Below are 22,959 nucleotides of genomic sequence, written 5' to 3' on the forward strand. Positions count from 1 at the left end.
TTAATCCTCCATTTGACACCATTTCCTGCTCAAAACTGGAAACCTGGGTTTCAGAGGATATAATCTCCCTCACCACTCCCATTGACAGAAGACATCTATATAGCCAAATGGGGGAGGACAATTTTGAATCTGGATTTCACACCTCAAATAAATGAGATGAGTCAGAATTAAGTTTTCCCACACAAAAGAATGCAAGGGCAAGCCTAATAACAGCTAACTCTGGCCACTTTATGACCTGATGATTTATTACTAGGGAATGAATTAGGACATACTGCAGGAGCATGTAGCGCTTCATAAATCACTGAGAACAAAAAACAGACATGACCATAGACAAGGTATCTGCAACACCTTTAGTTGTCCATAAGAAATGGAACAAGATTCCAACATTTCAGATACATTTGTTTGCCAATTTTCAATGATCTTGCTTAGACCACAACATAGCTTCAGAATATGATTTCAGTCCTTTCTAATCTCTTATCTGCCCTGTGACAAGGTCCAGGATTACCATTGGTAACAGTGCATTGGCTGCTTAACAATTATCAAGTATTTTTGTAGGAATCATGGAAAAGAAGAGTTTTAAGGAGGAATTTGAAGGAAGATAATAGGAAATACCTTTACAGGGAGCTCCCCCAAGAGTGCTTGTTTGAAAATGTAACTAATGGGAGATGAAAGCTAGTAACATGGGCCAATGGAGGATGTGAATCAATATATCAATAGTGAATAAGAGATGACAGATAGAGTGGGGGCTAGACTGTGAAGAGCCTTGAAAGTGAAGATAAGCAGTTTATATTTAATGTGATAGAGAAGGGGGAGCCAGTGGAAAGACCCAAAGAGGGATGACATGGCCAAAGTGATAGGCTAAGAGAATGATTTTTGCAGCAATATTATAAATGGATATGAGAGAGGCAAAACTACATTTTTCAAGGTAAGAGAGGATGTTGCACTAACCAAGATGTGAGATGATGTGACCCTGGACAAGAGTTTTAGCTGTGTGGATGGACAGGAAAGACCACATATTTGAAATGTTAGAGAGAAAAAATTGGCAAGATTTACACATAGCCCAGATGTGAAAACCTAGAGAGCAGTGCAAGTCAAAGAGGACACCCTCATTCACTTCCTCAGTCTGCAGTGCCACCTGGTTGGTCTGGTCAGGTTGCTTACCTTTACCAGTCTCTCTGAGGCTGGGAAGAGCTGGAGGGCTGATTCATCATGTAATGCTGGTGCCCTGTAGTGCACTTAGTCTCCAGATCAGGTAAAAAGCAGAGAGAGATATAGGACAGGAGGAAGATACTGGGGGATGAAAAGGTACATAAGAGAAGACAGACCAGCTTCTCATATGTATCGGACTGGGGTCCTCACTCGTCCAGTGATGTTGGTCAGGAGTACTCATCAGTGATTGTTTAGACATTCCAATGATCAAACTTCCTCAATGAAGGACAGTCTCTGGGGTGGAGCAAAGGTCTATTGGCCTTTCCCCCAAGAGTCTGATCAGCCCTGTGGATCACCAAAGCCACTTTTTTTTTTTTTTTTGAGAACCCCAGTATCCCCATTATTTTGTTCACCAATTAGGTCTAACTTCCAATACACCAATTTCGGTCCATTCATTTACAAATTTCATTCTCTTTTTTACCAGTCATGATTTTAAAAGTCCTTGAGTTCATAGAATCATAGAAGTGTAGGACTGGAAGTGCCGTCAAGGGGTCTTGTGGCACTGTGTGGATTAGGGGGACATTTTAGAATATTATTTAATATCAATATTGTAAGATCACAATAATTCATATGGGATATGCCATGTCAGGTACTGTTGGAAAGGTTATAACTCACTGAAATTAATAAGCACATTTTTATATATGTATCAGTGTTATAAGTTCTAAATATGTATAATACATTGGTATTTCAACTTGTGCTGTGTTTCTGGGTGACAGGATGGCAGCAGCACTAAGCCTGCTTAATGGCCATTAGTCCCATTATTAAGGGAACTTGAAGGTACGATGAGCCCAGGAAGAGAAGAGAGGACATGTAAGAACATGCCCTCTGGACAAGGGACTCTCTCTCTGCGGCTTTTCCATATCATGTGCAGAAGAGAAGAATGAGGGGGGATTTGATAGCAACTTTAGCTACCTGAAACGGGGTTCCAGGAAGGATGGAGCTAGGCTGTTCTCAATGGTAGTAGATGACAGAACTAGGAGCAATGGTCTCAAGTTGCAGTGGGGGAGGTCTATGTTGGATATTAGGAACAGCTTTTTCACTAAGAGGATGATGAAGTAGTGCAATGAGAGGTGATGGAATCTCCATCCCTAGAGGTTTTTAAGGTGTGGCTTGACAAAGCCCTGACTGGGATGATTTAGTTGGGTTTGGGCCTGCTTTGAGCAGGGGTTGGACTAGATGACCTCCTGAGGTCCCTTCTACCAATAATCTTCTATGTGTTATGGGCTTGTGTTTGAAAGAAGCCACCTGTCAATCTGAGATATTATAAAAGGCATCTGCACCACATCCATGTTGTCTTCATTCCTGCTTCCTTCTCTGGATCAACTCATCTGCAACTGAAGATGTGAAACAAAGGACAGAGCCATCCAGGTACTGGCTGTAAACCAGAGGGACTATACAAGTCTGAAAGCATCTCAATTCTACTGAAAACCTGATATACTGGGACTTTCAAATCATGTATATGCATCTGATTGCTTTAATCATATAACATCTCTCACCTTGTTTGTTTCTTTCCTTTTATAATAAACCTTTAGTTTTAGTTACTAAAGGATTGGCTACCAGCGTGGTATTTTGGGTAAGATCCCAACTCATATTGATCTGGTAATGTGGCTGACTCTTTGGGGTCAGAAGAACTTTTTGGTAAAGAGCACAGAGTTTTAATAACTTATCTCTTTACTGGATCTAGTAGCTGACTGGGAGCCGGAGACTGAAATTCAGTAAAGGGGATTGTGTATTTCTTGCTATAGCTTTTTGATAACCAGTCTGGGGAATCAGAAGCACAGTTTGTGACTGGTTGGTGAATTTACTGCAGTGTAGCCACCAGTTTGGGAATCTGCTTTCCTTTTGCAGGCTGCCCTGATCTTGGCATTTTCAGGTGTCTACCCTAGGCATGGAGAGGTCACACTGGAAGAGACCTCGAGAAGTCTTCTAGTCCAGTCTCCCGCACATCAAGGCAGGACTAAGTATTATCTAGACCATCCTTGACAGATGTCTAACCTGTTCTTAAAAATCTCAAATGATGGAGATTCCACAACCTCGCTAGGCAATTTATTCCAGTATTTGACTATCCTGACAGTTAGGAAGTATTTCCTAATGTCCAACCTAAACCTCTCGTTGCAATTCAAGCTCATTGCTTCTTGTCCTATCTTCAGAGGTTAAAGAAGAATTTTTCTCCCTCCTCCTTGTAACAACCTTTTATGTACTTGAAAACTATTGTACTTTATGTTCTTGAAAACCCCACTTCGTCTTCTCTTCTCCAGACTAAACAAACCCAATTTTTTCAATCTTTCTTCATAGGCCTTGTTTTCTAGACTTTAATCATTTTTGTTGCTCTCCTCTGGACTTTCTCCACTTTGTCTACATCTTTCTTGATTTGTGGTACCCAGAACTGGACACAATACTTCAGTTGAAGCCTAATCAGCACACAGTACAGCAGAAGAATGACTTCTTGTGTCTTACTTACAACACTCCTGCTAATACATCCCTGAATGATGTTTGCTTTTTTTTTTTTTTTGGCCAACCGTTACACTGTTGACTCTTATTTAGCTTCTAATCCACTACCCCAGATCCCTTTCTGTAGTACTCCTTCCTAGACAGTCATTTCCCATTTTGTATGTGTGCAACTGATCATTCTTTCCTAAGTGGAGCACTTTGCATTTGTCCTTATTGAATTTCATCGTATTCACTTCAGGCTATTTCTCCAGATCATTTTGAATTTTAATCCTATCCTCAAAAGCACTTGCAAGCCCTCCCAGCTTGATATCATCCACAGACTTTTTAAGTGTACTCTCTATGCAATTATCTAAATCATTAATGAAGATATTGAACAGAACCAGACGCACAAAAGATCCCTACAGGACCCCACTTGATATCCCCTTCCAGTTTGACTGTGAACCACTCATAATTACTCTGTGGGAACGGTATTCCAACCAGTTATGCACCCACCTTACAGTAACTCCATATAGATTGTGTTTCCCTAGTTTGTTTATGAAGGTCATGTGACACCGTATCAAAGCCTTACTAAAGTCAAGATCTACCACTTCCCCGCCATCCTTAAGACTTGTTACTCTCTCAAAGAGTTGTAAGAATAGCCTTTTTTATTGGAACCGATTTTAGATTTTTTGTTTTCTTGTTGTACCTCGCCTATCAACACTGATTGTTAAAGATTGTTGTAAGATTTTAAGAACTTTAACCCACTTTCCAACACTTGAACTCACAATTGGGGTCTAGCAGACCCCAATTATTACAACATTATTCTCAACATACTGTAACCTTCTGAAATGATCACCTGAGCAGCCTTCATAATTATTTCTGGTATCACCAGCACATATTTATAATTCTTCTCTTCAGACAGTCTGTATACTACCTGCCCTGAAGCTGATCAGTGTAAAATTCCCCACCTGCCTGACCTATTCCACTCTCTATTGTTCTGTCTCCTCACTTCAGCTGCCATTAACCCACCAATGGTTCCAGCTGCCACTTCCTTCACCATCTTAAAAAAACAAACAAACAAACAACCCAACACCTTAGATATGGAACTGATTAAAAGTTTAACAATCAAATGTTTCTATTCTGAGTTGAGAGAAACATATTTTACTTGTGATGTTCAAATGGGATTCTATAGGGACAGCACCATCTGAAACAGCTATTTTAATTCAAATACAAGATAGTTGTACTTTTAAAATTAATATTATGAAAGTATGTGCTGATCTTTCACTCTAGAACCAGATTTTGTTTATCATGGTGACAGTTTCCAAACTCACATATACTAAGGCTGACACTACTGCCTTTAAACTTTGTGCTGAAGTAGTCTCCAAGGACCTGTTAGACTGCAGCATAGACTCCTCAGAAGCCCCATCAAGAAGATCATGTAGAGCCACAGTGGACAAAACACTAAGAAACAGATGGTAGAGAGCAAATCTGCATTGACAGCAATGGGTAGACTAGTAACCACACTTATTACCACCAAAGCACTTAATATTTACTAACTACTTACCTAATCCTCACAATTCCTTGTGAGAAACCATAGGTATTATCCCCACTTTAACAACAATGAAACTGTGGTACAGAGAGATCAATTGACTAGTCCCAAAAAACCACACTGGAAGTCAGTGTCAGACTTGACAATAAAACTCAGCAGTTCCTGACCCTTCCAGCCCTCTGCTCACACCATTCGGCAGCACCTCTCCCTAAAGGGCTCTTTCCTAAGTCTAATTTTCTAGTTTTATAGCATGAAGGTTGTAACAAACTGTTAAAAGGCAAGAAAGTCAGTGTTGGGTCAGACACGTCATTCGGAGCTCATACACACTACAAGTATGCTTTTTATTCCCAAAGGGGTTAGGACTAAGGGCAGAGTGACAGACCTACTCTGAATTTGCATAAGAGTAGGAATCTATAATTTTAAAGAAAAATGTCAGTGGAACCAAATGCAGTTAAACCAACGTGTATAGAGCTAGCCAACTAAGAAAATTCTGCATAATTACAGGAGAGAAATGGATCCTTTAATTAATTAAAAACCATATTTATTTTTATCCTTCACCAAGACAAACAGGTTCCATTTTGAAGAAAAATATGTTATAATTTTTTTTTAATCACAGCATAAGTGTACAGTGTCCAAGTCAATCTCACCAAGTAGCCCCATGTATTTCCTGCTATCCTTTCTTCTCTTGTAGTTCTTCTGGTGCTTGCAGATTTTCTTTTAGTTTATTCTGGTTTTTGTGATATTGTTCCAAGATTGGTTTATAGATGTAGAATCCTCCTGCAACTCCAAGGACAGCGGCCAGAAAGATAGGAGGTAAAGAGATTCTAGGATACATTTTAACTGTAACTTGCTATACCTGTCTTCAAAGAAATTCTACAGACATCTGAGTAGCCAAGCAAAATCTTCAGATCTGCATACAATGAAAGTGAATGTAAAATGTTACTCATTGTAATGTTTGTTGTAGTCCCAAAAGAACAAAATATGGACAAGCTATAATCATTACTTTGTGTAGGGGCTGCTATACAAAAATCAATATTCTGCCTTCACATGTGCACATGATTTCCACTTAAACCAATTTTAACTGTGAACAGATGGGTCCAAGACCAATATAAATATTTATATTGTACACATAAAATGAGATTGCATAAAATTATGGCTCTGTTCCACTTTTCAGAGCAAGAACTCCAAGCATGATTAACAGTAGGTGTTCAGTTACTTATGGTAGGATAGAAGTGCTGTTCTTTCATAAACACTGTCTAATGCAGAAAGCATAAATCTCTTGATTACATGCTTTATTACATGGAAGTAATAAACCACACATTCTGTACTGTATAATATAAACAAAGATCAGGAGTGTAGGGGGTCTTTTTCTCTCTCTCCCGTACAAGATTGAGGTTTTCACAGGTACTAGTTCTAATGTCATCCAATAGATCACATTTGCCTTTTAGCCCTACAGTAGAGGTGTGATCTTTGTCCATTCTGTAACTTAGTGCTGTAATTGTTAAATGACACACACACAAAAATTATGGTAGAAAACCTTACCCCAGGATTTTCCCAAACTTGTTAGAAGTTCAACTCCCCTTCAGAAAGCTAAAGCCAATTACAGTCTACAGACTCCTTCAAGAGCAGCATTATCAGGGCAGCACACGGAAAACTTATACTGGCACTGCTCTGTGCCCCCAGTTAGTGTGTGGCACCCCTTCCAGGGAAGCAATGCCCCACACTGGGAAATGATGCCTTAGTTCACAGGAATCTGGATTTCAACAGCGGCGCGCTCGGTACTGTATTGGCCACTCGGTGTGACAGAGGCGCTACTTTAAATCGGTATTACCAGCGCCTCGGTGACACAGGCCGCACGGATTCAGGCTCCGGGCCACGTCCCACTAGCTCTTTCCAGACCCCCGTTTCGGCTGCTAGCTGGACTCTCCAGGTAGGGCAGGCGGCGGCAGAGAGCTGGGGGGTTACACCAGCTGAGATGGCCTGGCACTGGAGAGCTAAGCCGCAGGGTGCGGGGAGAGGCGCCGTAATGCCGCAAGGGGGGCGCTTCCCTCGGCCCTTCACCCTCCTGCGAGGCCAAGGCAGACTGAGGAGCTGGGGGTGGGGACGGCGCTGCCCCGTGGCCTGAGCTCAACCCCCGGCCCGGGCTCGGCCGCTAGCAGCGCGTGAGGGGCACGGACTGGAAGAGGGGGAGCAGCTGTGAAGGCAGCCGCACTCAGCCCCGCCCGCACCCAGCGGCTCCCGCTCCCCCTAGCGCTCGTACAGAGGGGCGGGGCGGGGCCGCGGGGAACCGCCCACTCCTTGACCCCGAAACCGCCAGTCAGGGACCCGGGGAAGTGAAGCGAGAGGAGAGGAGAGACCCCCGGGGTCACGAGCCCCCGCCGCTCCGCACAGAGCCCAGCCCCGCAAACTCTGCTACCGCGGGCGCGGAGCCATGCGCCGCCTCACCTAGGCCCTGCTGCTGCCGCTGAACCGTTTAAACCACAGAGACGAGATGAGACCTCCCAACACAGCCAGGCTAGACAAGCTGCCGGAAGTACAAGCCTGGCCCCGCTCTGAGGGGCAGGATTTTCTCCCCTCGCCCCATTACGACTCTCGCCACAAAACGCCCGCCCTTCACGTCATCACTCTTCCGCACATGCGCCCACTCAGCCCCCGAGAGCTCCGCCCCTGGCCTGGCCACAGCCCCGCCCCCAAGGGGGTCTGGCCCGCCCAATGCGGAAGTGAGAGTGGCCGCTGGCCAGATGCCAGGCCGGCGGTGGGCGGGGCCTTAGCCCTGAGCTGAGACTCAGCGCGGGGAGCTGAGCGCAGGATCCGACATGCAGGCGGGGGGCGGAGGCGGGTTTTTCCCCCGCGGCCGAACCCGCAGTGCCGACACGGTGCGGCTCCGCAAGAGGAAATCTGCGCTGTACAGCGCTGCCCCGAGGGCCGGCGGGGAGCGGGGCCCAGGTGAGGGGAGCCCGGGAGAAGAGAGACGGCGGGGTAGGGAGAGAGCTGCATCCGCTGAGCCGTCTGGCCGCGGGCGGCAGCGATCGGAGAGGGGACTCCGACGCTTAGCGAGACACTGCTGCGCTCCCGGTGCCTGCTGCCTGGGGGTGCGAGGGGTCAGCCCGGCGGGGAGCGGTCTCGGCGCCCTCCCAGCCAAGTGCGGACTGGGCGCCACCGCCTGCAACGTCTTCCGGTTGTTCGCTGGGCAGGTGGGAGGGAGCCGAGGAGCTTAGTAACTCCAGGCTGCCTGTGCAGGTCTCATCTTCAAGGGGCGGAGGGGGTCGGGGGAAGCAGTCCTTTCCTCACTCTGCTCGCAAACCCCGCCCCTGGAGACTCCCCCGAGCTGCCATGCCAGATGGTGCACTTCGTCGGAACTCCCTATACAGTCTCTGCTAGACTTCAGCGTTGGCGTAGGAAAAGTGGCATGTTCCCAAAGTCAACGGCTGCCATGAGAACCTAATCTGTTCTTTAAACTGTTTCTAGCTCACGTTTGTAAAGAGAATGGAGAAGAAGTCAGTGTAGCTGATCAGAATTGTATTCTTGAGTTGACTTTGTAGACAGCCTCTAGCGGAGGGGGGTGACAGCAGTTGCAGCTAGTGGCCTGGAGGGAGGGAGGAGCAGCCTGACCGTCTCTATCAGAGCAGATTAGGCCAAATGTGTCATTCTGCTGCCATCATTGCTGGGGAAGAAGGAGGCCACAACAACTGACTTGGAGTAGGGAACTCTGAAGAACATTGGTTGCCAGCCGTGGGAGAGTAACACTTTGATTGCTCCAAGAATCATCCATCCTTTCCTGACCTTTCTTACATGCTTTGATTCCCTGTGAAATAGCCATTTGTATTTCAACAATAACTACCAGTGGACATCAGAGTCAGTAACAAGTTGAGATGAACAGGGCTACTTGCAACTCAGCCAAGTTTTCAGATTCTGCAAAACCAATCAGACACACCACAACAGCAGTTACATTTGGTTCATGTTTACAAACTCAAGGGCTAGTGGCTTACTTTGTTTATTTGAAAGTTGCTCTCTTGTTCTCTGGAATCGGAGTTTTCATATTTTTTAAAAAGTAAGAGGAAGTCAGGCAATGGGGGAGAATAACTAAACCCAAAGCTGCTAACTCACGTTTTCTTCTTGCTCATAACTGTCCAAGGTACTTGTTTGAAAAGTTCTCACTAAATTCAGTTTTAATTTCGGTTTGATCCTCCTTCAGTCACTGCAAATGATTTGATTATGATACAGTAATTTGTAATCATTTAAGACTTCAAAGTGGAATCAACTGTGGGAAATAATGCTATTAAAGTGCAAAGAGTAAAATGATGGAACTTCTTGACAAAAGATTAAGTATGGTGTATTTTTTCTTAAAATGCAAGTTCTTCAAAAGTGCTACCATATAGCTCACTTCTAAGATCAGGCTACTATACAGTTAAACACAGTCATTTTAAAGAGAATGCCTTTGTTCAATGATCAGTAGGCATGAGCAATAATTATTTCAGTGAATATATCAGGGACTTTCTCCAAACTGTTTTGCTTTCTCAGATCTTATTGGCGAAAACATTTATCTGGTCTTGTTTACCATAACTCTGCGAGTACTTAACTGCTTTTTAGTCCAGACAAGCTTTGTTCCAGATGAATACTGGCAGTCGCTTGAAGTTGCACATCATATGGTTTTCAAATATCCTTTACTTTTTTGAAGTTAAAATGACATTAGAATCTTTCTAGAACTGAACTAAGTGTGCTCACTTTCTTTCATTTTGTCAAAATTGTGTCCTCAGTACTGTAATCACATCTGTGTGTGATAATGACTTTATTGCCCCAATATGCTCTCTTTTCTAGTTCCATGCTTTTATATCCTGGTAATTTTCCTGGAGTTATGTCACTACCACTATCCTTTCTTGGTAGGAGGAGTGTTAAGTTAGTGGTTTCCATGGTAATGAGAAATTAATATGATCAATGGCAGAAATCACTAATTGATGTTGGCCACAAAGTAAGATGTTTTGACACAGAATCAGGAAATCCTGAGAATAAGCAGAGCACAAACAGGGGAACTTTGTTTCAGTTCTTTATATATCCTTAATATTACTAATTATGGCTACTTGACCTGGGAATGGGCAGAAGGTTTAAGGGGTTATTCATACCCACTACTCTTTGCAACCATCTACAGAGTTTTACAACTCCTAGCAAAGGATGATGTACAACTGCTGGTAAGTATAAAGGAAATCTTTTTTAAAAGTCCAGCTGCTACTTACAATTAATTTAATTTCAAAGTGTTGTAGGTAGGAAACTTAACTGCCCTCCAACTAAAATGTAAGATGCAGTTGGATCCATGTGAGTGAAACCCTTTCAGGTGCATGAAACCTCAATTAAGTTAATGCAGCTCTGCCTGGTAGAAGGGTCCACTTGCATGGCTCCACTGGCAGGAGTGGGAAGACTGTAGATGGTGATTCTTTACCTTTATCAACCTCTTCAAATGTCAGAAGATAGTGTTGTACCATTAGTAAGGTTAAGATTTTGTCACGGTTATTTTTAGTAAAAGTCCATGGACAGGTCACGGGCAAGAAACAAAGCCTCATGGAAGCTTGTGGCCTGTCTGTGACGTTTACTACAAATGGGGGAAGAGGGGTTGACCACAGGGCCACTGAAGTCCCGGGGCAGGGAAGAACAGAACTGACAGCTACAGCCTCCACCACAGCCAGTGTAGTGTGGGCTGAAGCTGAAGAAGACATGGAGGTTCGTTAAAATCACAGAATCTATGATCTCTGTGACTAAATCGTATCCTTAGCCATTAGACTCAGAACACTATTTGCTCAGTAGCTCTTTAATTAGCAGCTTAGTTTGGCTGAATAGTATAGGACCTGGTACTACAAATAACTAAAGTATTAACAGAATCCGAGGGTAGGATTTTTCAAAAGCACTCAGTATTGACATAACTGCTTTCATTGAAGACAATGAATAAACCTCCCCTTGACTACCCTGAGTTTCTGGATATTTTCAACTGAATGTCAAAATGACTTTCTTTGATTAGTTTTAATGGAAACTCTGGTCTCCTAGAGAAAGAGGAGTACATATTTAAAATAGTAATAGCTTTCCATCAAAATGTACAGAGAACAGTCATACACCTTTAGTTTTGACAGTGGATTGATGTTTTGAGAATCTCCTAGTTTAATGTAGTGCAGTTAAACTTGGGAGTTACTAGGGGCTTTAGTAACACAAGTCAGATAAATAAGAAACTGTCTCTTTGTTGCTAATGCAGATTTGGATCCCTAGACTTGTACAAGCAGTTCTGTCAGCTCTAGCAGATGTGAAGCTTTACTCGTTAGTGAGACACCTAGAAAATGCAGAAACAGCAAAGTGGGTGGTGAGTCTCAGCCTTGAAAAACATGTCTTATGTATGTGCTGTATAGTATTTTAAAATAAGTTCTGCAGTACACTGTAAGAAATTGTTTAATAGTATTAATGAATGTCTGAAAGGTTTTAGACTTAAGTGCTACCATCACTTTCATTAAAGGCTATACAAATATTGTATTAACACTTTCCCCCGCATACTCTGTTGTTTATAATTGTTTTTAGTACCTTTGCCAGTTGTGCTCATGGTTTACATGGTATTGCTGTACCAGAACGTTAACAAACACCATGGAAACTGTTCTCACCACCTTTGCTCTTTTCTACTATCCAATGGAAGGCTCAAAGACGAGGAGCAGGTGAGAGAATTTACACTAATAAGGGTAACTTTTGGTTGGGATAATCCAAATGGATGCAACTGTTAAAATAATCCTTTCTGTGCATTATAAACTTTTGATGCCTTTTGTTATCCTCCCTCCTGTATTACTTCTGTCTGGACAAGTGCACAGGGTTCTGCATTTAGAAAGATTAGTTCAAGTTGTATAAAGATAATGTGGAAGGTAACTATTCCTTTTGCTACTGAGAGTGAAATTCATGCAAGGGCACAGGTACAGCGCAGTGGCATCCAAACCAAATAAGCCTCAAGTCAAGACTGCAGAGATGGAACACCTACAAGTTCCCCATGTGCCACAGAGTTCTTTGTGTTGGTCCCAAATAGGCTGTGAGGATGTGGCCACAGGAAACTATGTCTTAGTTGATCCAGCAACCCAAACCCCTCAGTTTGTGGAGGAGCTGCAGCTGTTCTAGTTCCTGGGTGGAATGGTAGTTGGGGTTGCTGCTGCATATGTCTGCAGGAAGTGGTAGTGGGTGTGTAAAATTACTACTCTGCTGTTCCTCCTTTCAAACCCAAATAATCTCTTATGGAGGGACATTAATTGCAGCGTTAGGGCACCGCAGAGACACTTAATTTGTGAGAATTCAGGAAGGACATGGAAGCTGGTCACTCAACCCATATGAGTGTTCAGAGTCAACATATTAACTAATTTTGAACTGAGTAATTACACTTTAAAAAAGCCTGTATATACTTTCTAGTTAGATACTTAGTCTTGCATAGTTTAATTTTACTACGCACTTTTTCCATAGAAGCAGGCCAATAAGCAAGTGTTTGCACCCAAAGATTTAAGGCTATTGGCAGAGTCGTGTACAGAAGTCTGTATGCTATATTTGCCTGAGTCAGTGCCAAGAAACATGGTAAAATGAAAAATGTGGAACACATATCACATCGAACCAAGATATCACAATGAAAAAGCAATTAAGTCTCTTTACAATTGTACTCAGACCATTTCATTAACACTTTTTCTTCGTTTCTAGTTGCAAATACTTAACTTTGGTAGCACTTGCATTTATTATTCGTCCAACTGCTGTTATTCCATGGATACCTTTGGTGCTCAGGCATTTATGGCAAGAACAGAAGAAGGTAGATCTTGTTCTATACAGCTGTATTCCAATAGGGTAAGTATTTTATTAATTCAGTAAATTATGAAGCTATGCATAATAAATAGTACCTATTATATGGTACCATCTATAACCCTACTATCTAACAGGATTCATTTAGCCACTGTTTATCAATATTTACTTTTTTCTTAAACTAATAAGACGGGGGCAAGACACCTAGTGAATGTTCCAACTTAGGGTGATATATAAAAGGAAATAATGCCAACAGTTTGGAGAAGGAGCTTTCTTCCTGTACAAATGCTGTGTATGCCCAGAAGAGGGAGGGTTCATGGAAAGATCTCATGAGGGGAAAAATGTGAGGAACTCCAGGCCAACCAGTGGTTGTTTCAGAAAGGCTAAGCGCTAGTTATTTATTCTAAATAACTGACTAGTTTAGGACAGTGACACATACACAATGAGCTGTAGAGGCAAGCTGGAGAAAAGTGCAACTTCTCATCTAAACATTCAGAAGACGTCAGTAATCCAAGCAGCTTTTTGATTTTTGCAGATTGGTCACTCTTGGGATTTCTTTAATAATTGACCGTGTATTTTTTGGTGAGGTAAGTTGCCATGCAACATCTTAACTTTGTAAGAGTTTTGTACTTGGGCAGATGGTTCCACATTTTCCTAATTTGAGAGCCATTGCTGTCTCAATGATTTGAGATCCGTGATGATGGTTTAATGTGTGTGTCCTACAATATTATGAGTACAGTATAATTCTATCCATTAATGTCTTTGTGCTTATTTTAAATCATGAGGATGCCACTTCAAATAGTACCAATAATGCAGTGGTCTCTCCATTCACTGATGCTTAGTGTCAGTGTTCAGAGATATTTGCATGTTAATTTAATGATGCACAGTTAGAGTAACTAAGCTTTACAGAGGTATGCTGCAGTATATCTAGCATTCTAAGAGAGTTGTAGTGTTATGGTTAGCTCAGCAATAATTTATGTATGATAGAAAAGTAGAAAACTATTTCAAACTATAAAGCTTGTAACTTCTGTTAACTGCTGAAAGTAACAAAATGCATTCACAAGATAGTTCTTACTTTAAAGACTTGCTGTAATGATTTCAGGTAAAAATGTAAATCATGGTATCCTTTAATGTTAGTGCTGCGTAACTAAGTCTGTTTTGTTGCTATCTCACATTTTCATATTGAACACTAACTTCTTTTTTTAACTTCTCAGTGGATACTGGTTCAGCTGAACTTCTTGAAATTTAATGTGCTACAGAATTTGGGAACATTTTACGGTTCTCATTCTTGGCATTGGTACTTGACCCAGGGATTGCCAGTTGTTTTGGGCACCCATCTACCCTTATTTATTCACGGCTGCATCCAGGCACCAAAGAGGTATCGGATCTTTCTAGTAGTAGTGGTTTGGACAGTGTTGGTATACAGGTAAGCTTCCTTAAATGTAGTTAACTTTGCACCAGTCACATTAATTTTAAAGTCTAAATCATAACTTACCTTCTCTAAAACAAAGTTTTGAGATTAATGCAAAGAAAATTTCATTCAAATTGCAGTGTCCAATGAATTATCTAAATATTTTGCAGGAAGTTACACAATGATATAACATAACTGTATTTAACCTTACTGCAGTGGCTTGATGGAATAATTCTGAACTGATGTATGTTGATGGTACAGTAAGTGATTAGAGAGCAGACTGGGCATTGCAGCAGAACTGAAAACTTTGAACCATTAAAAGGTGTTTGCTTTCAGTAGCAATAGAATGAGTTTGAAAGCTTTGTTTATCTGAGGCCTATTAAAGAAAGTCACTTTCCTTCGTTTAACTTCATTATTAGGTTTTAGGATTGAGAGATTCACACAAGATTTCTGAAATCTGTTATAATGACCTGCAGATGGAGCAATTCAACGATTATTGCAATATGAAAATCAGTCTTGTCTTTTTTCATTTTGACAACAATGGTAGCAGTTTCCAGGGGATAAAACATGTCAGTTAGGATTAGTTTGTTCAGACTCTTCACACACAACTCACTGTAAAAACAGACCGTTTTAGGTGAAGGTGATAGTGATTATTTAACTACCAAACAATGTTCAAGGCCTTGCCCTGTTTCGGAACATGGTATTAATAGAATATAGAAAAATGTTGTAATTGGGCCACAACTGTGACACTAGTCATCAGTCCAACTCAAAACGGAGGGATGCAAAGAGAGTTTTAAGCTACCTTGCACTCCCCCGATCCAGTACGGTTTCAGTCCCTTGGCACAAGTTAAAGTAGTCTGATGTCCTAGTCATGCCCACTGCACTACCTGCAAGAAGGAAGTTGGCATAGGACAGTGATTCCAATCTTTTTGCGTGAAAGCCCCACTAGTAAACACTAGGTAAAACACACACACACATCACCCTACCCCCTCACTGGCCATAAACACATATAACCCCTTTAAACATATAATGATAACACTAAATTACATAAATAATAAATTACTCTCTCCTGAGTAAGATGCTAATTCTTTTCTGGTGCAGTCACCACTGCACGCCCTGGATAGCTCCGCCTCGTCCCATCCCTCATGGATGGACAGAGGGTAATGGAGGCAGAGGGTGCTGGCGAGCTGGCTGGAGCTGCTCCAGGCCCCCATTAGCATGGGGCTGCTCCATTCTGGCTAGGCACCCAGGGGATGGAGGAGAGGCTGCTCCTCTACTCCGGCTGGTGCAGAGCTTGGAGATGCTGCTCCCTCGGGGGAGGAGGAGGGGAGCTACTTTTTCACTGTGGCCCGGCACCTGGCCAGCATGGAGCTTGGGGTGGCTGCGCCCAACCAAAACGGGGCTCGGAGGGAGGGGAGTTGTGCGTGCTGGTCCTCTGCACCAACCAGCACAGGCTTTGGGAGACTGAATGATCTCAATATTACTGATGCCCCACAAACTCCCTGTAATCTTTGGCATCCCCCCCAGGCGGTCGCACGTCCCCAGGTAGGGAACCTTTGGTATATGAGACACTATGATAGCTATACATCACCTCAGGAACCAGGTATACTGGAGTGAGTATCCTGTGGTTGACTACACAGGTTATAGGACTGCACAGGTTAACAGAGTGGTGTACAGCTATCCTAGCTTAGATGAATCTTGCTCCATAGTTCTAGTATGCCCAACTAAGTTTTAATTCACCACCAGCAGTTCCTCAGTTGGGCTTATGACAAGCTAACAGTCTCTTCTTATAGAGTACATCCCTGAATGAATTTATCTAATTCTTTTTTTAACCCAGTTATAGTTTTGGCCTTCACAGATCCCCTGGCAATGAGTTTCACCGGTTGACTGTGTGTTGTGTGAAGTACTTCCTTTTGTTTGTTTAAAACGTGCTGCCTATTAATTTCATTGGGTGACCCCTGCTTCTTGTGTTATGTGAAGGGTAAATAACACTTCCTTATTCACTTTCTCCACACCATTCATAATTTTATAGATCTATATCATGCCCTCTCTTCCCCCAGGCATCTTTTCCAAGCTGACAAGGCCCAATCTTTTTAATCTCTCTTCAGATGGAAGCTGTTCCACACCCCTAAGCATTTTTGTTGCCCTTTTCTGTATTTTTTCCAGTTCTAATATATCATTGAGAGGGGGAGACCAGAACTGCATGCAGTATTCAAAGTGTGGGCATACCATGGATTTATATAGTGGCATTATGATATTTTCTGTCTTATCTAACCCTTTCCTAATGGTTCCTACTATTCTGTTAGCTTTTTTACTGCCGCTGCCCCTTGAGCAGATGTTTTCAGACAACTATCTGTGATGATGCCAAGATCTTGTTCTTGAGTGGTAACAGCTAATTTAGACCCCATCATTTTGTACATATAATTGGGATTTTTTTCCAATGTGCATTACTTTGTATTTATCAGAATTTCATCTGCCATTTTGTTGCCCAGTTACAAAAGTAATAAAGTACTAATTATGACCTAGATTTTAATATGCTCATTGCTAGGGTGTCAAAACATTTATCTCTAGGCATAATGTTCACTGAATGTCACAATAGCAAGACATGGTATTTATTATACTACTTTCTTCATGTAAGTGCAATGACTGACTGCTTCTCCTAATCTGATTATTGGAGGCAACTGACACGTTGGTAAAGTTGCTGGAAAATGGTAGTTTGTTTGCATCTGCAGTATACTCCTATTTCTTTTTCCTCCAGTTTGTTTAGGTCACTAGGTTATACTACTTTCTTCATGTAAGTGCAATGACTGACTGCTTCTCCTAATCTGATTATTGGAGGCAACTGACACGTTGGTAAAGTTGCTGGAAAATGGTAGTTTGTTTGCATCTGCAGTATACTCCTATTATCTGAATCCCTTCCTCGTCCCCCATATATTTCATGCTGGAGGGCAAGGAACAGATTCAGGTAATTTGGAGGTTTGATAATAAAGCAGTGACCCCCGGCCAGGCCAACAAGGAGGAGGATTACTCAGGTTTTTTAAAAATCTGTTAAAGTTATGTTTTCTGCCCCTGCATGCTGTAAAACACTGACTTATCAACAGACCTATGATTCATGTAATTTTATTTCAATAGTACCCACCTGTTTTGTTACAGCACGTTGAGCCACAAAGAATTCAGGTTTATATATCCAGTACTGCCATTTTGCATGGTGTTTTGTGGTAAGCATTTGTATTTTAAATGATGTGTGGTGATTACTCTTTTGTAGAAACTTTGAAATGAAATATAGGCTGTAGATTAATGATGGTGAAGTTGCATGCTAGCCACAGCTTGCTTAAAATTAGACTTCTGTTCACTTGCAGCCCCACCAAAACAGATTGAATCATAGGATCAGGAATAACTAAGTGCATGGGGTATTTAGGTACTGCTAGCCATTACCTCTAAAGCCATAAAAATAGTGAATTTCTAACACCTAGATGCTACGTTTCAGATGAATCTGTTTTTATTCTGCATTCATCTCCAGCCCCCCTCAAAAATGCTGGGAGACAAATGCCCTTAATGTAATGTCTTTTAAAAAGAAATTGTGTGAACCGATCCTGTGTATGCCAGCTATGACGTTTATATAATTTACTGTATTTGCAATAACATTTAAAAGGTGACCTATAAAGGGAAAATTGCACTTTTCTTTTTAGTTGTTTTAAGATGTAGAAAGGAGGGCTGAGAAAGTATTATTTTAAAAAACTCCTCCATTAAATTGTGGTTTTGCCTAGGCTGGAAGAATGACATGGAGGGCACTGGTCAAATATCATTACAAAAGCCATGTGACCTAAAACTATGTATATCACGTGCTCTGGCCCTACCTGTGACACTTTCGTAAACCAGACACTTCAATAATAGTCTTCCTTTACCAGTTGTTCAAACTGATTCACTGTCTTCTTCTTAATTCCATGGGTGGGAAATCAAAAAGTACAGGCCTAGAAAAGTTAAGGATTGGCTCTGGCGAACTTGCCCTAATTGCAGTTCTGAATCTCAAAAACAGATTCAAGGGCATAGGTTGCACCTCATTAACTTTAGAGTGAGGAATCTTTAGGAAACATTCCCCTTTTTTACATTCTAAAAAACAAACTAGAGTGAGCAGTGACTTTAACATTTCAAACCAAGAAACTGTTTTACTTCTAAGTTAACCATGACTAATCAATTTTTAGTAAGTTCTGTTTCAAAAGACATCTTGCAGCCTAATAGTTAACCCTTGCCTATCTGCTTAATTATTTCATACGTCTCACTTTAGGATATTCTCTTAAACAATTGAAAACGTGGAAGAAATCAGCAATAAGCTTCCTGTTTTTATCAAATTTACTGCCAGCCTTATACACTGGTTTGATTCACCAGCGTGGTTCTCTTGATGTCATGATTCATATGCAGCAGCTCTGTAACACTTCTAACCAATCATGGGCTTCTGTCTTTGTAATGATGCCATGCCACTCTACTCCTTTTTACAGGTAATAAAAGTAGCTAATACAATATGTAATACTAAAATATACTCAAGCATACAGTGATTTCCCCCCTTTAATATATTGAATTATTTGAGGGAAAGATGCATCTATTACCAAGCTGTTCAGTCTGTATTAACTCTATGAAATAGTAAATTGGAAAAGTGGATCTATCATTGTTTATTCCACTCAGCATCTGCATTTTTTTCCTGTTTTACCAAAACAGTTTAGTGCTAAGACATATATGATGGACTCATGTATTTACCCTAGCACTTTGCATTGCTTCAGTATGTTAATTTTTCACTCCTTTTCCAGTATTTAACTACTGCTGCGAGTCAAGATTTAATGCTTATTTCCTTGACTTCTGGTGCCAGAAGGTTAACAGATAGTCCTGGAAGAGTTACTTTAGTCATGTCAGACATAACCGTTCTATGGAACACATCCTCATATATATATACACATACATACACACACAAACTAAAGGATTTACCCAATGTAATGGTATTTTCAGTATGCTCCAGTAAAGGACTGAGGTCATTCAGGAGGTCTTTTTGTTATTAAGATCTAAAAATAAGTCATTGTGGATTATTGCTTCCTATGAACCTCTCAAATTGCAGCCTAACTCACTACTGGCACCTCATTTTACTTTTTGTATACTTATTTGAAATACAGAGAGGAGAAAAACATTATGTATCTAGTACAGAAAGGAAAGATGTACCTACTGATAATGGGAAACTACGAGTAAAACTTGTTGTTCAGGCTACAATACCGTGTCTTAAGTGAAACGAAGTTCTAAATTGACCACTTAACACTGGATCTCAATCCTATGTCTTTTTTCCCCCCCATCTAGCCATGTTCACTGTCCTCTACCAATGAGATTCCTTCAGTGTCCCCCAGACCTAACTGGAAATGAGAGTTACCTTGATGAAGCTGATGTATTTTACTCTAATCCTCTCAACTGGCTTAATGAGGAGTTTTACAATGATACATTACCTACTCACTTGGTCTTCTTCAGTGTGCTAGAACAGGTATGTTAACTGCAAGTTAACTTTATCTAGCTCAGATTAAGAACACACATTTACATAGGAAGTAAAAGGGAGAGCTGTTATTACAGCTTTGAAAACTATTATCTTTAGCCTTTAAAAATGTCTGACTTGAACATTTGCCCACAATACAGCATAGCTACTACTGTATCATTGTAGTGAAGGGACAGATCCCAGAGAGGGCATGCATGGGTACCCAGCAAACCCTTCATGCCATGAAGTACTGATCTAAGTCAACTATCTTCAAAACAGTGTCAAGGCAAGTTTGAAGTGTGTAGACATAACTTACACGGTCTGCATTAAGTGACTTTAATGGCATAAAGGCAGAGCAGCCTACAATTAGCAGAATTCCTTCCCCTTCAACTCTTCTGTAAAGTGCATTTATTAAGTTCTGGGTTTTTTGTGACCAAGATTTCACTCCAACCAAGGGTCTCTTACAATATGGCACAGTTGGTATTTTTCCTTCCCACAACACAGAAAAGAACTTTCATAGGTAGGTGAGTGATTAGTTTAAAAAAGTTTAGGAACACAGCTCTGTACCCCACCTGTAATAAAAATGCTGGACGGTTTGGAAACGAAAATGTATTTATTTACAGGAAATATCATCGTTTCTTGTTTTAAATGGTTATGAGAAAACTGCTACGGTCTTTCACACCCATATGCCTCAAGGACGAATTGGAAGCCACATCTATGTCTACACAAGAAAGGTGAAATGAACCATGCTTCAGGATCAGTTTCTAGTTTCTGGACTGGGATCACATGAAGTCAGTATGTTGTCTTGGTTAAACACTTTCTAGTACAGAACAGAGGTCACTGACACTTGAAAATAAGTAAGGAAAATTTACAAGTCTGGCTCAATTTACAGCCAGTAAGTAAGCTACTGAACTACATGTTTAGTGATACCTTCACTGGTGGAAAAGGAATTCAGTGACAATCTTATCTCTTGGTGTTAGGAGGGGGGAAAAAACAAGGTTCATCTGTCTTAGGACATTTATAGAATAAATAATTAACAGAGAGTACCAGCAATACCAACAGCTATTGCATGACATTTGTGATTTAGAAGAGAGGAGAGTAGGACAAGATTTTATAACCTCTATGGAACTGCACACCTGTGCTAGATTTGTTTATGAATAAAGACTTTTACCCACAACGTGTCTTTATTTTTCTTCACAATATGCAGATGTGCAAGAAATGTCAAGTGCATATGTCAGCAAGCTGATAATGCAGCACAGCAAATTCTTCATAAGTCAACAGGCTCTTGAACCCCCAAAAAAGACAAGAAGCAAGTATAAGATTACAAAACACTAACAGATACATTGCCAGAATTTAGATCTACTTTCTGAAGGATGAGATGAAGTTAGTACATGAAACTGTGTTAGTTACTTGTACATTATGTATGATTCAAACTTGGACTATACTAATGGAATGCAATTAAGCCTATTTTTCTCACACAAGTCACTACATACACCTAGTTTCCATAACAATACAACTGCAACCAAAATCATTTCCAAAGAACAGTCAAAGCAACACTACAGAAAATGCAAGTTAGAAGGCTTAATTGATGCTTTTGAACAAGAGTGTAAAAATCAAGCGATATAAAGAAAAAAAGATTTGCACCTTGCAACTTTGTTGGAAAAACACTTAGTTTCCATTGAGGAACCACTAGAAATTATCTACTTTTATCTTCCTGATTTTACCATACACAAATTACTTAATATTTTGGATCAAAAGGTAACTGCCCCAATTCTATTTCAAGATTTGCCATGTGTCTTCCATTAGCGCGACCGTGTTTATGCCATTTACCTTCTCTCTTATTACGCTGGTGGTACTTCTGAGTGTTTTTTTCATGTCTGGAACTTTCAGTTTGTGTGAAAGTAGGCCTTTTAGCAGGTCGACTGAAAGGAGTAAACAAAATTTGGTTAGAGCTGTTGAAAACATCTTAATAAAAGCAACTACATATGATTTTTATTTCTCTACCAGCGCTCAAAAAGAGGTGCAGTTGGTGTAAAGATGATGGGTTTTATTTAATTTTTATGTATATACGTAGTAATCTCAAAATGTACTGAACTGATTATCCAAAGCCCTATTTAGGGTCAGGTTAAGTAAGCTCCAGTGCAAATTTCCATACACATTGCACTGCTGGACTTGAAGGAAACACACCCCTGGTTATGACTGAACAGTTCTCTTACATGAAGACTTTTGAAACATACCCAAACCAAGTTTCAAATAGAAACATCTGTGTCAATACAAGGACTTGTGTGGAGGCCTGGGAGATGCTTTTGATCAACTGCTGTAGCTCATCTTTAATGTTTTTTGATATTACAAGAACTCCCTTCAAGGAATTTTATCTTTATGCTACACTCTCATCCCACCCTTGTGAAACAAAAGACTACACAGTCTTTTATTCTGCTTAATAATTCTCACCAATAGCAATATAAATAAGGTAGAATCACTAAATACATTTTAAAATTAAATGCCTGTATCAGTAAACAGCTGTTTTAGTCTGATTCAGAATTGATTTAATTCACACTGTGGAAAAACAGGATGCCCAGTGTTATAAGAAATCAAAATATTAGAAAGATTATTTAATAATGAAATGTGACAGGCAAGTTAAAAATATAGATAAATGCAGCTAGTTAGATGTGATGTGCATTTTCCAAAACTAGGAATTAGAAACTACCCCTTGATCAACAATAATAATAATGAACAACTGAATTGTTCTCTAAAAGCTAAGCTGCAGTAAGATAAGAGATGTTGCAGACCATGTCACAAATAACAAAAAAAGTAACAGAGATGAGTGAGAAAAGGAGCAGCACTGTAGTCCAGAAGACAAAACAGTACATTTAAAATTTTAATATAAAACTGCCTCTTGCTCTAAAAGGTTAGATATGCTTTATAGAGAAGAGTGCAAGGGAAAAAGTCTTATGTTACTGCCCCAGTGTATACTGGAAGAAGAGAGAGAATGCAACTTTTTTTTTTTTTTTAAACACACTAGTAAGCATAACTTTGCCTCTCTCATTAGATCAAAGTAGACCTATT

General features: G+C 40.8%; 3 protein-coding genes across 7 annotated transcripts in view; 1 reads left to right on the forward strand and 2 right to left on the reverse strand.

Moving 5' to 3' along the window:
• Window positions 1–5,707: 5,707 nt before the first annotated feature.
• PIGBOS1 (PIGB opposite strand 1) lies at window positions 5,708–7,807 on the reverse strand. 2 transcript variants are annotated; one of them, XM_067555881.1, is made up of 2 exons: window positions 7,634–7,807; window positions 5,708–6,098 (listed from the first exon to the last, which is right to left on the reverse strand). In XM_067555881.1, the coding sequence occupies exon 2, from the start codon at window positions 6,021–6,023 to the stop codon at window positions 5,859–5,861; it is 165 nt and encodes a 54-aa protein (XP_067411982.1). In that variant the 5' UTR covers window positions 6,024–6,098; window positions 7,634–7,807; the 3' UTR covers window positions 5,708–5,858. The 2 variants fall into 2 exon arrangements, with proteins under 2 accessions (XP_067411982.1, XP_067411984.1); XM_067555883.1 differs by lacking the exon at window positions 7,634–7,807 and adding an exon at window positions 6,731–6,899.
• A 165-nt stretch (window positions 7,808–7,972) lies between these two features.
• PIGB (phosphatidylinositol glycan anchor biosynthesis class B) lies at window positions 7,973–21,070 on the forward strand. The gene is made up of 12 exons (XM_067555884.1): window positions 7,973–8,134; window positions 9,710–9,842; window positions 10,254–10,374; window positions 11,424–11,528; window positions 11,741–11,871; window positions 12,884–13,024; window positions 13,515–13,566; window positions 14,194–14,405; window positions 17,544–17,608; window positions 18,676–18,886; window positions 19,728–19,905; window positions 20,517–21,070. Exons 1-12 carry the CDS (start codon window positions 8,005–8,007, stop codon window positions 20,634–20,636), a joined length of 1,599 nt encoding a protein of 532 aa, XP_067411985.1. The 5' UTR covers window positions 7,973–8,004; the 3' UTR covers window positions 20,637–21,070.
• Window positions 20,488–22,959, reverse strand: part of CCPG1 (cell cycle progression 1) — a 41,733-nt gene continuing 39,261 nt past the window's right edge. For 3 of the 4 annotated variants that reach the window (XM_067555876.1, XM_067555878.1, XM_067555875.1), the window contains one exon: window positions 20,488–21,815. In XM_067555876.1, coding sequence (XP_067411977.1) covers window positions 21,632–21,815 — 184 coding nt within the window. In that variant the 3' untranslated portion in view covers window positions 20,488–21,631. The remainder of the gene's footprint in view (window positions 21,816–22,959) is intronic. The other variant, XM_067555877.1, reaches the window with a different exon arrangement.

Source organism: Emydura macquarii, unplaced genomic scaffold (genome assembly GCF_026122565.2).
Source record: "Emydura macquarii macquarii isolate MOO-44397 ecotype Brisbane River unplaced genomic scaffold, CSIRO-AGI_Emac_v2 contig_1644, whole genome shotgun sequence".
In the NCBI taxonomy this organism is placed as follows: domain Eukaryota; kingdom Metazoa; phylum Chordata; order Testudines; family Chelidae; genus Emydura; species Emydura macquarii.